Source organism: Leuresthes tenuis, unplaced genomic scaffold, assembly GCF_036924035.1.
Source record: "Leuresthes tenuis unplaced genomic scaffold, fLeuTen1.0.hap1 SCAF_20, whole genome shotgun sequence".
Taxonomy (NCBI): Eukaryota; Metazoa; Chordata; class Actinopteri; order Atheriniformes; family Atherinopsidae; genus Leuresthes; species Leuresthes tenuis.
Window position 1 is genome coordinate 8,209,326 of NW_027325374.1, and position 16,488 is coordinate 8,225,813.

Below are 16,488 nucleotides of genomic sequence, written 5' to 3' on the forward strand. Positions count from 1 at the left end.
CCAGTTTTTTTTTTGCCAAACAACTCTTCAATTAAAATCTTCAAAATTTGACCAAATCTAACTTATTGTCACAAAAAAGGGTCTTCAAATAACAACTATGCTGACAGATATAGGAGAAAAAGAGGAGTTGTGACCCATTCAGGTGGGAATGACGAAGCATTTTCTCTCTCAAAACAGAGAGATACTGTCCTTGTCTCGCTTATTAAATGAAACTCATCACACTGAGGCTTAACTCACATGCCATCTTTGTCAGAAGACATGATGCTACTATGCCACATATAAAGAATATATAACATTGCCAACTGCAGCACTGAGAACAATTCCATTTATAAGTACTTTGATGTTGCAGAAGGAACTGCATCATTGGGGCAGGCTGAGTGATGTATTATAGATTACATGCTAAAATTTCACCCGTTGTATGACGTGAAAATAAATCCTCTTCGCCTCTTGTGCTGAAGCTGTGCTGCTTATGTAACAGTGCACAACTCAGCACCTAGACAGGTGTCTTCAGAGCAACACGCCAGTCAAAATATGCAAACAGAAAGATCGAGGCTAAGCTGAGTATGAGTAAAGAATGATGGATGAGAGTGGAGGGATGGTTGAGGGGCGGGGTTGCTGCATGGCTTGAAAAATGCTGCAGCATCCAGCCATCTCTCCTCCTCTTCTCTCCATCTCGTGCATAACGGCTGTTTCCTCCTCCCTCTTTCTCTCAGTCTGCGTGCTGTGGCCCTGCTGTGCATTGCTCTCAGCCCTCTGTTGGAGCACCAAAGGGAGGAGGAGCCAAAAGCAAACACGCACTCTGACATCTCACATCATCTCTTCTGCACATTAACTGTAAGCACCAGCCAGCCAGCCAGGTCCATTTGGAGCAGGGGAGCCCAGCCGTCTTGTCGCCCACGATGGATGTACTGATGAAGGGGTTCTCCATGGCCAAGGAGGGGGTCGTGGCCGCCGCAGAAAAGACCAAAGCAGGCATGGAGGAGGCAGCTGCCAAGACCAAGGAAGGGGTGATGTATGTAGGTACGTAACACCCTCTGTTTGTGGAACGGCAGAATAAAAAGAGACACACATTTTTTGGGGGGATGGATTCCACTTTTTTGTGTGTTGTGAAATTGCCTCGTGTATTTCTGCATTGTATGATGTGGGGTCTCATGGGTGTCCATGTCTGGGACTCGTGAGAAGTGAGAGGATCAGAGGGAAGAGGAGGCAGATGGGAAAGAAGTGAGAGCCGGCAGGATACTGCTGCAGGACTGCTGCAGGGCAGGGGGTGTGGGATCTGTAACAGTGATGGATGGCTAGAATGGAGGGTAGATAGAAAAAGTTGTAGCTAGACAAGAAAAGGTGGATACTGGTTTGCGAAGGATAGAAAAGAATCACGAGAAAAGAGAGAAGGAAAGAAGGACACTGCAGACACCTGCAAATATGCTTTTATGACCTGTCCAGCATTATTTACAATCAATGGTTTGTGGAGCTGATTGCAGAGGGACGTCCAGTGATCGACTCAATGCAGCAAGGCCCCTGAGTCATCGACCTGATCTATATTTAAAAATATACTTCATGCATCATTCTATTGGCTTCCCATTTCAAGATAAATGCGCAGATATTTCAGAACAAATGAAAGCGTACCCGGGAAGATCGTTGATATATTTGATGCTGCTTTGTGCATCTGCTGTTCTTTCCTGTGCTTTTATTTTAGCTAAAGCAGCAACTGCGTCAGATCTCAAGGTTAGTCCACCAGAGAGAGGGGAGAGGGGAGGGGGTGGAAGTGGAAGTGGAAGTGGAAGTCCTGGTCTTTATATGCAGCCCATTCTTTCAGTGCTGTCACTGACGTCACACCGCAGCTTCCAAATCTTAATCATGATGATGAAGAAATGTGCTTCTAGGAGTCAGTGCCAAAAGCTGAAAGAATAGGGAGGGGAGTGTTAAAGGTGCTGTACACAATCATGTAGATATTGTAATGTAGACAAGGATCACTTGAATCACTGGGCACTGCAGCAACTTGATTTCCCACCCTTTTTTCCTCCTATATTTGCGTTAAAGCAAGACCGTGTGTATGCATGTATGTTTGTGGTGCTGCAGCATGCTGGATTTTCAGCTTGTGCTGGTTGACGGCAAACCACCATCGTCCATCCACAGCTCTTAGAACAAACCCCCACCCCAGGGAAAGAGGGAGGGATGCAGGGACATAGAAGAGAGAAGGGAGGGGTGTTATGTCACAAAAAGCTTTGAGCATGTAGTCCCGTGGCTCCTGATGAAAACATGCAGGGACAGGAAGAGGAAGACAGGTGACATGGCGGGATTACAGGGATGAAGGAGGTGGGAATGACACCTGGATGTTCCAGAGAATAGAGACCAGTGACAAGCTCAGGTGAGGGAAGATTAGAAAATGAAAAAGCCGATCAGTGGAGCAGGAAGAGAAGAGGGAGAGGAGGTGTGATCGCTGAAGTGAAGAAGGTCGATGGCTGGGATAAAACCATTGTATCTGCCTGCAGCCGAGTGCACACATCAGCATGTGAATACACAGTAACAATTTTCCATATAGAGGTGAGACCTGGACAAACCGCAGGACGTGTTCAGAGATTAAATTAATATCCCGTATGGACATGCAGCCTCAAAAAAGCTCCAAATCGTGTCTCCATGATGACTTTATTTGGAATTATTGTGGAATGGTTTCTATTCATACCTTTATTTTATGAATATTCATATCCTGTGTATTGACAAATCAGTAATGGCTTCTTAAGGCCATGTCTGTCTTTTTATTGACAAATAAATGCAACACCCTGAAAACTAAAGATTGCATAATCTTGAAAATAGCACAAGATAAAAAAGATTCTTCGTGTTACTGGAGTTCAGATGAAATCAACGTAAATTCCTTAGTAATTCAGCATTACATAGGGGGCTTTGTACAGGCCCTCAGCTTGCGACCTCCCGTTAACAGCTTTGTTTTTTTCATATGTGTGTTTGTGTGTGATTGTAAAGGAAGCAAGCGTGCATCTGTTAAATGTTTTACTTTCCTGCAAATGCTTTTGGATTAGATCTGTCAGAGCTTTCATCTAATCGGGCCCGATAAAGAGCAAATCCTCCTCTGGAAAAGAATTATTAGAGCCATATTTTTGCATGTTTGATATTAATATTTAATAAAAGGAATAAGAATTGAAACCCAGTAAAACGTACAATCTTCATTTCTTCCGGTTTATCATTTAAGACAAGGATTATTTAAGCAATTGTTTACTTGTCTGATCAGCAGAGCCTCATGTATCAACCTTTGCTGGGATCTCAATGTGTCTATGATTTGAATTAGTTGAGATGAGATTTAGATATGGTTTTTAAGAGGTTTAGTGCTCAATTTCCATAGATATATATATAGTTTATACATATAGTTTCTATATATATGTAGCTGTGTATGGAGGCTGGTTCAAATATAGATATGGGCTCCCTCGGTTGACTGAGCAAAAGAAGCTGTGTCACTGCAGTGTGTGTGTGTGCTGTCCTGCAGTACTGCTCTGCACTCAGGCACGTGGCTTGTGTACCACAGAGAGCGTGCAGTGAGATGGAGGGGAGCAGAAGGCAGCAAGGACGGATGGATGTAGGAAACTGTTAATGGTACAATCTGCATCTGTGTGACAGTCCAAAGAAAGCATGCTCAGTTTGCTCCAAATGGTGTTGTTCTGCAGATATATTCTCCCTTCCTCCCACTACTGCCTCTCATTTTTTAGAGCATAGATTTCCCTCCTTCCACCCCTTTACTCTGTCAGATTATATAACCACAGCTTAATCTGCTAAGGATCATCCTGCAATGAGCACAGGACTGCGCAACGTGGTAGAATTCCCAAAAAGGTGCTTTTCCAATGAAAATATTTCCAAGATGTCAATTCCTTTTTAAAGCTCCTAAAAACAGAAAATACTGAGATCTCATGGTTGGAAGGTGGTGATAATGATGATGGTGATGGACACTGCTGATCTGATGCACACTGCAATATAATGTTGGTGTGTAGAGGAGTGTCAGCAGTTGAGAAATGTCCAAAATTACAAAGCAAATGTATTTACTTTTACCATGTTACTCTTACTTAAGATTAGAAAAGAACACACTAATACATCAAGCAACTTTGAAGCAGCTGTACCTCTTTCAGTCATGTGGTGATTGTGTTGTGCAGCATATTATAGCACTTTTCATGAATAGGTTATCACAGAAAGGAAAGACCACATTCATCCCTGGTGAAAAGACCAAATGATTCAAAAGACTCTTCAAAGATTCAAAGTGGAAAATGTAAAATATGTCATTTTTCTCCTCTCAAAGTAAATTAGTTCTGTAGATAAATATCATCTTTTTCTTTGGTCTGCAGGCAGCAAGACAAAGGAGGGAGTTGTGTCATCAGTAAACACAGGTAAGAGAAGCCCCATACTTTAACCCAGTTTGTATAATCGCATTATGCTCACATTAATCCCACAGCACAAATCCGAGGCTACTATTCTCCACTGGTTTACACCCCACAGTTTGTCAGCTCTTGTGCATGAAAGCATAATCTATGAGTTCAAAATCAAAACCTCAGAAGTCAGAATTTCCAAAAACAGTGTGGGTCACTGAAGGTTACTCAGGATAGAGAGTGTGTTTTGTATTTGAGGTGGGGCGGTTAAGCAATTAGTTAGGAAGGAATGGGACATTTCATTCCACTGTCAAGACATTTGGAAGGAATTTGTCATACCTTACTCATTTTTATTACCCTGTTGTGTTGGCTTCTAAGTGACAAATTTTGTCATTGTTGAGTGGGGCTGTTGATGATAATCCAAGTGGTCATATCAAAGCAGGCCACACATTTAAAGTAATTTAGTTATTAGTTCAATATAGGCATTTTTGTGTTAATATTTTGGTTATAAAGAATAGAACAGGTAGCTGTATCCCAAATCCAGGAGGACCTGGTTATTCCTGTCTTGCTCTGACATTCAGAGAAATGGAAAAGCATCTGTAACATCTGCACACCAACACAACAAACATACAAAACTCTGACATGTCACAAAATATTTAAAATCAATTTAATGTTATTAGTCATGAATGTTTCTATTTATCAATATTACTTATTAAATGTTTTTGTTGTTGTTGATTATAGGCATTTTGTAAATTGTTATCAACATGTTGGATTCCATCCCTGCATTGGGGTCAAATGAATATTGTGAATGATGTGTTATATATAAATGTATTCAAATTATAATCGCACTTAGATGCCAACTAAAATTTTTACTATATGTGAGTTTTATTGTTCAATTAGTCTTTGAGTAACTGAGGAAAATACAAAAAGAGTTGCAACTGTCAACAGTCTCCCTTACTCATCATGCTTAAAGTGTCTTCTCATCACACTGAAAGATGCTGTTTCAAAACATTGTTGAGCTATATTGCTGCACAGAGCTACACATTGAGTGCTCACCAACCGTTAGGTGAAATGTAACTACATTTATTTTTAAATACGTCTCTGATCTATATTCCACTGGAAAGTGTCCTCTTTATTCCAGTCCCCTACATCTACCTGACAGTCTTCGTTTATATATACCATGTAATTAAAATAGTTTGAATAGTGCTTGAATACATAATTTGGTGCAGGTTAAACTATCCAATGAAAGTACTGCTGAAACAATTGGTTGATTAGAAATTTGCATTTTACAAACTCAGATGCACATGAACACATCATCAAGTATGTAACCTGAGGTGTCTCAGGTCTTTCAACCTCAGATCTGCCCTCTCAGGTGACCCCAGCTCCTTCATGCATAGAGGCTATAAAACGTAAATGTTCATTTAACCCAAGTTTGAAGAATTACTACTTTGAAAAAGTAATAAACTAAATAGACAACAATTTGATACATGTGAAGACAATATAAAGCTTCGAAAAACCTTGCGTAGAATTGTGTTTGCTCTGTGTGTGGGTGCGTGTGAGTTTAATAACTGACCTTCCTTCGCTCAGTGGCCAACAGGACCGTGGACCAGGCCAACATCGTTGGAGACACGGCGGTTGCTGGGGCCAACGAAGTGTCACAGGCGACCGTGGAGGGGGTCGAGAATGTCGCTGCGTCAACCGGACTGGTCAACCAGGTCAGTTACCATGGAAACATTGAATAATGTGACCTGTTTCCATGGTTTTTTTTGTCTCAAATATGGGCTGACTGTGTAGAAGCTCTTATCACAAAAAAATGGAAATCCTGAAGAAACTCAGAGGTGATATTAATGGATATTTTAACTGCTATTCTGACATAAGCCACAAGATGGAGCCATTTCCTATTATATATATATATATTTACAGTTCCACTTTTTATGTATATATATCTACATATATATATATCAATAACTTCTGCTTTGAATAAGTGGGCTACATTTGGGCTGCACACAACAAAAATATTTGCAAAACTACTAAAAATAAATTACATATAAGATAGAGTCTAGTTTTAACCGCAAGAATTATTTCATCACCACCCAGTTGGGTAGGAACAAGGGGTCCTGCGGTTTTGGAGTGTGTGTCAGTACAACAGAATACAACAGAGAGAACAATCTGTCTTCTGTCTTAGAATTTAATAAAAATTTTCTCTGTAGTTTCCACCCTTGGTAAAGAGAATGAAACCATTAGGATTACACAAGCTAAAAATGTATTTGCACTGTTTGTACGTATGTGCTCTGTTTTAAACAATGAACAACTGATTCAATTTCAACACTTAACAGCTGATCATCTCTCTTCTGTTCTTATATGTTGACCTCTCTGTCAGATGTTAAATGTACTTACATTTAACATTTGCGTCTTGCATGCCTTTGAGAGTATTTCTGTATTATTCCTTGTGGCTTTTGCCTCGTGTGTCATTGTTGTGTTGTGCTACTGTTCTCACCTTTTGTTTTTTTTTTTGTTTGTGTCTCATTTGTGTTTTTCTGATAGGAGGAGCCTGTATACGAGGTGCCTATTGGACTGAGCAAAAGGGGATCATAGATCATCCAGGGGTGGGATAGTGGGAAGGGGAGACAGGGACAGGATGTTCTGCATGCATGAAAACTGTTTTTTAGATACACCTGTAAAATTCAATTCAATATTCCTGCAATACACCTGCAGAATCCTCGTGTTTAAAGGTAAGTAGGGTGTATTGCGGGTTTTTGCATTGGATTGCACTGGTGAGCATTTGCTACAGTAATCGTACACAAGCAGTGAGCATTGGGAGGGAAAATGAGAGACAGAAGCTGTTGTGATGCTTCCTGAATTAAATTTGGTAAACTCCTGCCGTTTTTGTGGTTTCAAAGACAAGGCTTACATAAGATAAGTAACCATTACAGAATCATTTTCTGATTGTTGCAAACATTTTCCTCTCTAAAGCTCTCTAACTTGCGTGATTTAGGCAACAGTTATACTAAAATTATCATTTCTAACCAAGTCGACCCTTTGTGGCCACATCTCCAGCTCATCGGAGCAGGCAGTGATTACATTAAAAATGCTTTTCGCACAACTTAGGCTGAATAAGGCTACAAAGCTACAAAGCTATAACAGACTAACTAACCTCTTATAGACTCTTAAGCATGTTAATGGGAGCTGATTTAATCACACAGCATGTCTTTTTGAGTGTGTGTGTCCAAACCGGATTATGAAATGAAAGCTCGACAGTTGCTGAGGCCATCTGAGGCCACAACGTTGCCATCACCTCATTATTTCATTCTTGCGGTCCACTCTACCTCTCTTGACTATGTCGTTTGGTCTCATTCTTGTCTTCTTCTCCCACAGGGAGAGTACGGAGGAATGGAGCAGGGCGGGGAAGGGGGAGAGGTAAGAAAACAAGTTTGAGGAAATGTTTTAAAAGCAGAAGTTCAATTATAAAAAAAAATTTGTTGACTCTTTTGGCAAAGTGCTGCAGGTCAGAGGTAATTAAAGTAATGCATTTACTTATGCACAGTACATTGTGATCCTTACATGCTTCTCTATAAAGGTCCAGTAAGTTGAATTTAGTCACATCCAGGTGTAAAATCTTCAAATTGCAAATAGCTTAATACCCCTTAGCGACCCTCATGGTGGCTGCGAAAAGTGGTCAAACACAATATGCCCACTCGAGCCTGTGTTAGGTTTGTTTCTTCTGGGCCACTGTACTGACATGGCTGTACTACATGGTAGAGGGCAATGTGCAGCCTCTTTGGATAGAAATTTCATGTTCTGATGTATTTTTATTCGCTCACTTAGCTCACCCATTAGCTCACCCTAAATGTTACTCACTAAAACTTTAAATTCTATGGAATATATTATCAAATATATTTTTGAAGGAAATATTATCTAGTTTAGTAAATGTATGAGAAAGCTGTATAATTACTGTTTATTAATATATAGTTTACATAAAAATCCTGAAGTATATGCTGTAAAACTCCAGGTAATGTCTTCTCCTCTTTCATTTCTGACAGTTTTTTGGGTTTTAAAATTAATCATGACTGAAAACTGATTTTTTTTATTGATAAAATAATAATGGAATGAAAAAGAATAAGTCAACATTGATTTTTTTGCCACTCTCCATGTGTGAGACTGCCAAATTGAAGCCTCAAGTTCCACATTTGCCATCAAGTTCATGGTCTTTTAGGAACCTCATTTGACTTAATTTGTACTAGAAGACAGAACTGGACACTGACACATCAAATTTGATTGGACAAATGTATGTCACTTATCATTGAGTCCAAATATCAACCTAATTAAAAAATTAACAGACAACTGGTGAGATGATGAGGATGTACTCTGCCTAATGACGCCACAATGACACTTGTGGAAGATAAATACATTTTTGTCTTAGTATATAATAAGAGATATTGATGCAATTTGAGTAAGAATAGGGAGTCAGAGAAATTTTGGAGCCGTTGTCTAGTGGCCATCAGTGGTACTACACTTTAAGGCTCCTCTTCACATTGCAGGATCAGTGGTTACACCGACATGATATGGTCTTTTTGACCCTTTCATCCACCCTTATCTCTGACATGGAGGTCACATAAGAATTTGGAGTGAAAATTTAAGTCGAACATTGGACAAAGGGCACAAATTAAGTACTTTTCATTAAGGGGGTCATATCTAATCCTAATTTTGAAGGTTATTGCAGTTTAACACATATGTAGAGAGTAAGATATACAATATTTCTCCAAAGAATTTTGCGGCCAAGAATTAGCAGGTTCCATAGATAATAAGGGATTATTTCAATATCTCAAAATTGTCTTTAACACTTTATCTGCAGAGAGCCATTTTAACCACAGACTTTATGTTTTTATTACTCTGTTGAATTTCTGCTTTATCGCTTCCACCACTAATGTTTGCTTGCCCACCCCTTGTCCATTTTTTTCCAGGGGTATTAATCATCTTCAGGACCCTCCAGCAGCCCCTCGCCTTCCTCTCCTCGCTGTACCAGACTCCAGATGTCCTACATATTTTTTTGTGACTTTACGGAACCAAAATCAACTAAAACAGACTCTTCCGGATGCTGCACCTCAGCCCCTCTCCCTGATGCCCCCTCCCACTGCCACCTGTCCTCACCCTCTTTCCTCTCCTTCTGATTTTCTGCAGCTTGTAGCTTCTCTTCCACCGCCTGTCCAACCCCGCCTTGTTTGTGTGTTATTGTTGTCCTGCTATGAACCTCCATGTTGTTGCCACCCCATGCCTGCCAACCCATAGCAGCATCTCAAGCACACACGTTCACACAAATAAAAAGAGACAAACCTTGCTTAGGCACAGGCATGAAACACTCACATACAGTACATATAATAAATGCCAGCACAGACCACATACAGAGAAGCCAATCCACATGAAAAACAAGAAATCATAGTGTGCCTGAGGAGGTCTTGAGAGGGTGTGTGAGCTGCAGACAGTGTGTCTGTGCTAGTTTGTGTGCATGTGTAGCTGCTGGCGTACAAAATTAATCTCCAGGGGCTTGAGCAGGGAATTGTTCGCTGAGGACAGATATCATGTGCAGTAGTTAGTTACAGCAGACCGCATGAGCAGATGTTTGGTGTTGTTAATTGTAGAGTAGCAGCTGTTCTGTGTAGCTTTGTACTGCTTAGTGTGTGTTCTGCCGCAGCATTTAGAATCAGTGGAAGTGATATACATTACTCATTTATCTCAACTGTTAGAGGGATTGTGTGATATGATACAAGAAAAAGCATAAGCAGTTTTAAATATGTCTCCGTAACATTAAACATTTGAAAAGTTAAATTGTAGTAAGAAGAAACATTGAACAATCAGATTTGTCTGAAAAGGGGGCTTCCCTGCAAACGGCCAGATTCTGATATCTCAATGATTTGATTTGTTATTTACTACTAAAACTTTATCAACACATCTCAAATTTACATCAGCCAGCCAGTCAGGTTTCAGGTGTTTGGCTCAATCAAATTATTTAATGTTAAAGTTGACCTTTTGAATATAGAATCCTTATTGTGAAACAAATGATGTCACCAAGTGTATGAATGCCCCAAAACGTCTTTTGTAAAGTCACAGTGACTTTTGAGGAACAGATTGTGCTCACTTTATCATCAGGTCCAAGTTACTGTTTGGTCAAAATTTGAAGAATTTCCAGAAGCCATGAACAACTTCTTTTTCTTCTTCTTCTTTTTCTTCTTCCACATGAACCAACTCCTTTTACCAAAGTTGCTGACATATGACATATTTTTTCCTCAAGACAGAGAACTTTATTTAACATGCAAACATGTGGATAATGCATATTTCATCATTACTTCTCACATAGCTCAGTTTTAAATGTCCCCCTTTTTTTGTTTTGTTAATATTGAATATTACTTAAAAGGGAATTGTACAAAACACTAAACAAAGAGGCGAACAATGAACCCAATGTAATTTAATGAGGAGACACAATCACCTTTTGTTCTTCTCTGGTTGATTTGTGAAACTGGGTTGCACGCTGTTTAGAGAAAAGAGCAACTAGGGTGTTTGTTGGTTAGTTATTTAGGATTTTGTGATTTAAAAAAATGTATTCATCAATGTAATGAGATGGCAAAAGAAGATGAAAGAAGGTTGGGTTTCATCATAGCTCAGCTTTATGTGTTGCTCAAATTCTGGGATACGTAGATGTTTTTAGGATACTTTTTAGTCTGACTGTTCTGAAGCTCCCACCCCTCAACCGTCTCAGCCAATAAGATGCCTCCGTTCTCCTGTCACCCAGTGTCATTCCACTTTTCACGGCGAATCTTCCCATCGGCGTGTGTTTCCGTATGCGCTGTATGTGTGTGCGTGCATGTGTGTGTTATCATAGAACAGGTTCAGCCAGCAAAGTGTGCGTGTATGTTTGTCTTGAGCTGGTTTGTGTGTTTTTACTTTGAGGCCAATGGAAACTGATGACTGCATGTTGCCTTATTAAGCAATCTCACACTCCCACACACACCCACACCCACACCTCACAGATAAGCATACTACACAACACTTATACTGACACAAGCACACAGCTCACCCAAAACGTGCAAACACTAATCCCTCCACAAATATACCAACACAAATCATGCACCATGTTTAAGTTGGCATCAAATCAGACTCGCTGATTTTATAAACTGTACCAGTGGAAATAAAAAGGTTTTGTTGAAATCCAGCAGTGGTGTTGGGATTTTATTCAACAGAGAGTTTTACGGAGAGTTTTTCTATTTCACAACATTCATCTGACAGCTCGACTTGCCTGAAACTTACAAATAAATATTTTTGGAAAAAATGTGTCATATCAATCAGATTAATTAAAAAACAGTGTAACTCTTCAACATTTTCAGATAATGTTAAAGGGGGACAGGAATGAAGTCAGAGGAAACAGCTCCAGCAGGAAACAAAATTCAAAATGATGCATGAAAAAGGCAAAACCTCAGTTACTATAGCGTTGACATCTGAAAGATACTCAGCACAAACTGCACAACAACACAAGTATCATATACTTATCACAACCACAGGTGCAAATACATGTCAGTCACCGTGAAAGCAGCAGTGTATTTAATTCAGCCAGTGGCACCAGTCAAGCTTTTATTATGATCTAATATCACTGATGTAAAACGTGACAAAATACAAACAACTGAGGAGAACATTGGTTAAAGATAGCAAGTTACTTTTACCAATACAGTTATTTAGGTTTTCTGACCATATTTTTTATTCTATTTTGCAGTATCATGTGTACTTGAATGATCACTAGATTTGATCATTCTGAGTTTATCTGTATCTGTGTAGTGAGGGATTGTGCCCAATACTAAGATGTACATGATTATTTGGAAACTGGTTGTGAAAATCCCAGTTGAACTGAAAACATATGTACAGTAAAGTTTATCGTTACGGAACTGGTTTTAGTCTGTGACTTTATTTCAAGGAGTTTGTGCGATGCTCGGCCAACAATGATGACCGTTCTGACAGATCTTTAATGTCGCTGAGAACACAAACCCAACAGAAACAAGCAAAAGCTCCACAGTTCATTGTTAAAGCTTCTCCTCTTGTGATTTCTCTTTTAACACCTGTTCTACCCTGTTTTTTCTGAGGAAGGATAAGTGGGTTTAAAACTCCTGTGGCCCGTGTATATGACGGCCAACCGATTTACCTTTTGATTTTGAAAAAACAAAAAACGAGCCGTTATTCAATTACAGTGTGTCAATGGCAAGCTGCTTGGTTGCAGATTTTTTGCACTTGCAGAAACTAAGTTCAAGATGCATAAAATCTTTACAAAGTCTAAGTGATCATCATCAGTGCTAATTAACTTGTAAAATGCTCCATTTAGATAACTGCCGTGTTTGTTTGTCTGAGAGAAGATGCACAAACCGTTTCTTATTTTGATAAAATAATCCAAACGAGTGTGTAATTTAGTTTTTTTATAATTCATTTCATTTAAACACATAAATCAGTGGAATAATAATTTGTGAAGGGACATATATTCATACTCTTATCTGAATGACACAATAAGGCTCTTAACAGTTGTGAGAACAATGCACTGATACTTTCAGGCAGTGCAGTTGTTCAGGATGAAAAGATACAGCTGTACAGAAGGTATATGAATTGTAATTATATTTTATTGATGTTAATATAATATAATGTACAGAGAAGATTGTAGATTTATTTGAAGTTGACAAAGTGTTGACTCGTCTTGTGTGCGAACGCTAAACGCTGCTGTTTCTTTCTCTCTTGATGTTTTGGTCTTTCCATTGTCGGCGATGTTTTGGCGTCATGTATTTTTTTAATTTCCTCCACGTTGACGGCACCTCTGGTCTTTCTTCTGAGTGGTTAAATTCTGCTTGTTCTGGTACTGCCGTGTCTTCTGTGGCCTGTAAGGGTGCGGATGTTTGGGAGTCCTCTGGATGTTTAGAGGCTGGTTCCATTTCAATGACAATGATAACTCTTTTCTGAATTTTGTGTTTGCGCTTTTTAGAAGAAACTTCTCCTTTTGGTGGCTCTGAGACATCTTTTGATTCTTGGACTAATTCCATTTCGATTTGACTCATCAGTCCTGGGACCATGTCTGGTCCAGTCTGCTGAGCCAAGTCGAGTGGAATCAATTCCTGGGTGTCTTCAGAAGCTGTTTCTTTTTCTTCCACGGGTTCGGAAGTCTTTTCTGGTTCCTGGACAACGACGGGTGATGGAATTTCCTCCGTGTCTTGTGGTTCCTGGATGACTTCCGGCTGGTCATTCTTTACGATGGTTTCTCTCGCCTTCTTGTTTTTGCGCCGACGCTTTTTAGAAGAAACTTCTACTTTAGGTGGCTCTGAGACATCTTTTAATTCTTGGACTAATTCCATTTCGATTTGACTCATCAGTTCTGGGACCATGTCTGGTCCAGTCTGCTGAGCCAAGTCTAGTGGAATCAATTCCTGGGTGTCTTCAGAAGCTGTTTCTTTTTCTTCCACGGGTTCGGAAGTCTTCTCTGTTTCCTGGACATCGATGGATGATGAAATGTCCTCAGTGTCTTGTGGTTCCTGGATGTCTTCAGGCTTGTTGTTCTTCACAATGTTTTCTGGCGTCTTTTTCTTCTTGCGCCGACGCTTCTTTGATGTCTTCTCCTTTGGCTGGTCAGGGATCCCTTGTGGTTCTGTTTTGTTAACTCCCTCCACTTCTAGATTCAAAACTTCATCTTGTGAAGCCAACTCTTCCACAATTACATTCTTTGGTGGAAGACTTATGTCAGCTAAATGGATGTCTGGGATGATCTCTCTTTTCTCTTCTGGCTCGTTGATAACGGATAGAAATAAAGCCTGTATAAGATCTGCCACCTTCTTTTCCTGTGTCTTCGTTGCCTCCTCCTGTGCAGTTAATTTGGAGGCAAGATCCAAATTGGAGGCAGTCTTTTCCTTGAGCTGTTCTTTCAAGCTCTCCACCTCTTTCAGAGCTGACTGATATTCAGTTTCAGCTACTGATGGTTTCAAAGTTTCACACAATTCTGCGATAACTTCGTTGCTTTTCTTGAGCTCCTGTTCACACTTTTGACGGAGATGACGCTCAAATGTCAAACAATTTTCCACATTTTTCAGTGTTTCTTCGGTCAAGGAGCAGCTATTCTCTGCTGCGACTCTTCTGTCCTTTTCTCGAGTCAGAAAGAAATTTTTTTTCATCAGCTTTGTCTTGATAATATCCATCTGATGGTGTAAATAGTTGATCTTGTCATTCTTCTGTTGGTAAGAGTGCTGTAATATCTCTGATCCATCATCTTCTTCGGCAGCAGAGGCGTTTTGTGAAACTGGAAACTTCCAGTTGACGCGACGAACTACGGAGGCCTGGGGATGATCCTGCTCAAGCTGGGCATCCTCGGCATGAGGAGTCACAGCTGCAGCAGAGACCGGGGATCCTTCTTTTTCCGCTTCGTCATTTGATGTTTGAGGAGACGGGGGATCCTCAGAGACCTGGGATTGTTCTTTTTCCAACAGGTTGTTGGGTTCTTCATAACTTTCTTCACTGCCAAAAGTAATGGTATAGGTGTAGAAATCCTCAGGCAAATTGTCGTCGACCATGTCACACCACTGAAGTGGAGTGGATGGTGTTTTAGTTTGAGTCATTTTGTCTTGTCTTTAAGTACTTGTCAAAATGACTTTTTAAGATACTAAGTAAGCGCTGTTTTTAAGTGCTTTTCAAAATTACTATTTAAGATAGTAATTAAGTGCTGTTCTTTGAGGCGATGTGAAAACCGTTTGCTGTGACTTTCAAATATGCTTCAAAACCGAACGTGTTTCTTCAGATAAACTCCTGACGAACTGTGACAATAGGGGTGAAAATGTCTGGCCTATATAAACTTTGGGTCCTTTGATGACACATTTGCATTGTGATGTCAAACAAAATCAGGGATGACATCAATTGTGATGTCACCAGCAGTGATGATATCACAATTTTGTGATAAGAGTAAGAAAGAGCAACGGCGCTCTGTTCTCAGTCACCATCTTGTGTGCTGTTTTGCTCTCTTGTTCAGTTTCACGATTACATTTTTAAACTTTTTTCTGTGAAATCTCAAAATATTATTGTCCATGTCAGTTTTAATACATTAATTGTACGTTATGGTACTCACAGCTGCTTTCTTCATGGACCTTATTCTGTGATGATCTGCAGGTTTGAGGGCTTCTGTTCTGTGTTCCAACCACAGATTCTGGATGGAATTGAAGTCCGGATTCCAGAATGTTCATTTGTGTTCTCTGTTAATCTCTCGACGATTTCAGCTGAAAACTTCATGTCACTGTCACGTTGGTCCGTGTATATGACACGTCCTCACCATGAACCTTATAGTGAGCTCTGGGAGTAAGGTATAATGAGCTGAAAACACCTGATGCTCCAGGAAACAAAGCCATGTTTTCCTCATCAGTCATGTATAGACTTTGAGTTGAGACCTGTGAAAAAAATCACAAGTAAAATAACCCTTTAAATTACGTTAGTAACAAATATAAGTTATTAAAGTGATAAACCATGATAGGCAGATTTCAAGAATGCGAACTCCATGACAACAACTAGGGTAAGTCTTCAAGCCCTGTTAGCGTTTTTAGAAACAGGAAATGAAAATCAACCGGTTTTTAAAGTTTTGTTTATCCCTTCTTGACCCTGATAAAGAAAAATATCTTGAATTTCAATTTAAATTCTTTCATTTTAAAATGAAAATCAAATAACCACTCATTTTCTGAACAGAAAATCCAATGACAAAACAAATACACTGACCTCCTGTATTGGGGCTTTGGGTGGTTTGGAAAATGTTCTTTTAAGCCTGTCAGAATTGAATTAAAACCTTATTTTTATTTTTTTCATTGATTCATTGACCTGAAACATTAGGAATAGAATACTTTATTCATCCCCAGTGGGGAAAATCCAAAATTAGTAACTTAAATTTTTTTCTTTTAAAAAAAAAACAACATTCACAATGATTATATTTCATTTCAGTGAGAATCAAAGAAAAACCATTAGATGAGGTGTGTCAAAATGTTTGACTTTATGTCATCATAATTTAGTTTTGATGTTACTCTGTTCTAAGATCAGAAAGTATTCTCATCTTTTTCAGTAATATAATTTTCACAGGATTACA

At 39.5% G+C, this 16,488-nt stretch overlaps 1 protein-coding gene across 2 annotated transcripts; it reads left to right on the plus strand.

The window, feature by feature from the left end:
• Positions 1-693: 693 nt before the first annotated feature.
• On the plus strand, positions 694-11,568 carry sncgb (synuclein, gamma b (breast cancer-specific protein 1)). 2 transcript variants are annotated; one of them, XM_072373701.1, is made up of 6 exons: positions 694-1,020; positions 4,344-4,385; positions 5,952-6,079; positions 6,909-6,926; positions 7,740-7,781; positions 9,326-11,568. In XM_072373701.1, the coding sequence occupies exons 1-6, from the start codon at positions 900-902 to the stop codon at positions 9,332-9,334; spliced, it is 360 nt and encodes a 119-aa protein (XP_072229802.1). In that variant the 5' UTR covers positions 694-899; the 3' UTR covers positions 9,335-11,568. The 2 variants fall into 2 exon arrangements, with proteins under 2 accessions (XP_072229802.1, XP_072229803.1); XM_072373702.1 differs by lacking the exon at positions 6,909-6,926 and having other exon boundaries at positions 698-1,020.
• Positions 11,569-16,488: the final 4,920 nt, after the last annotated feature.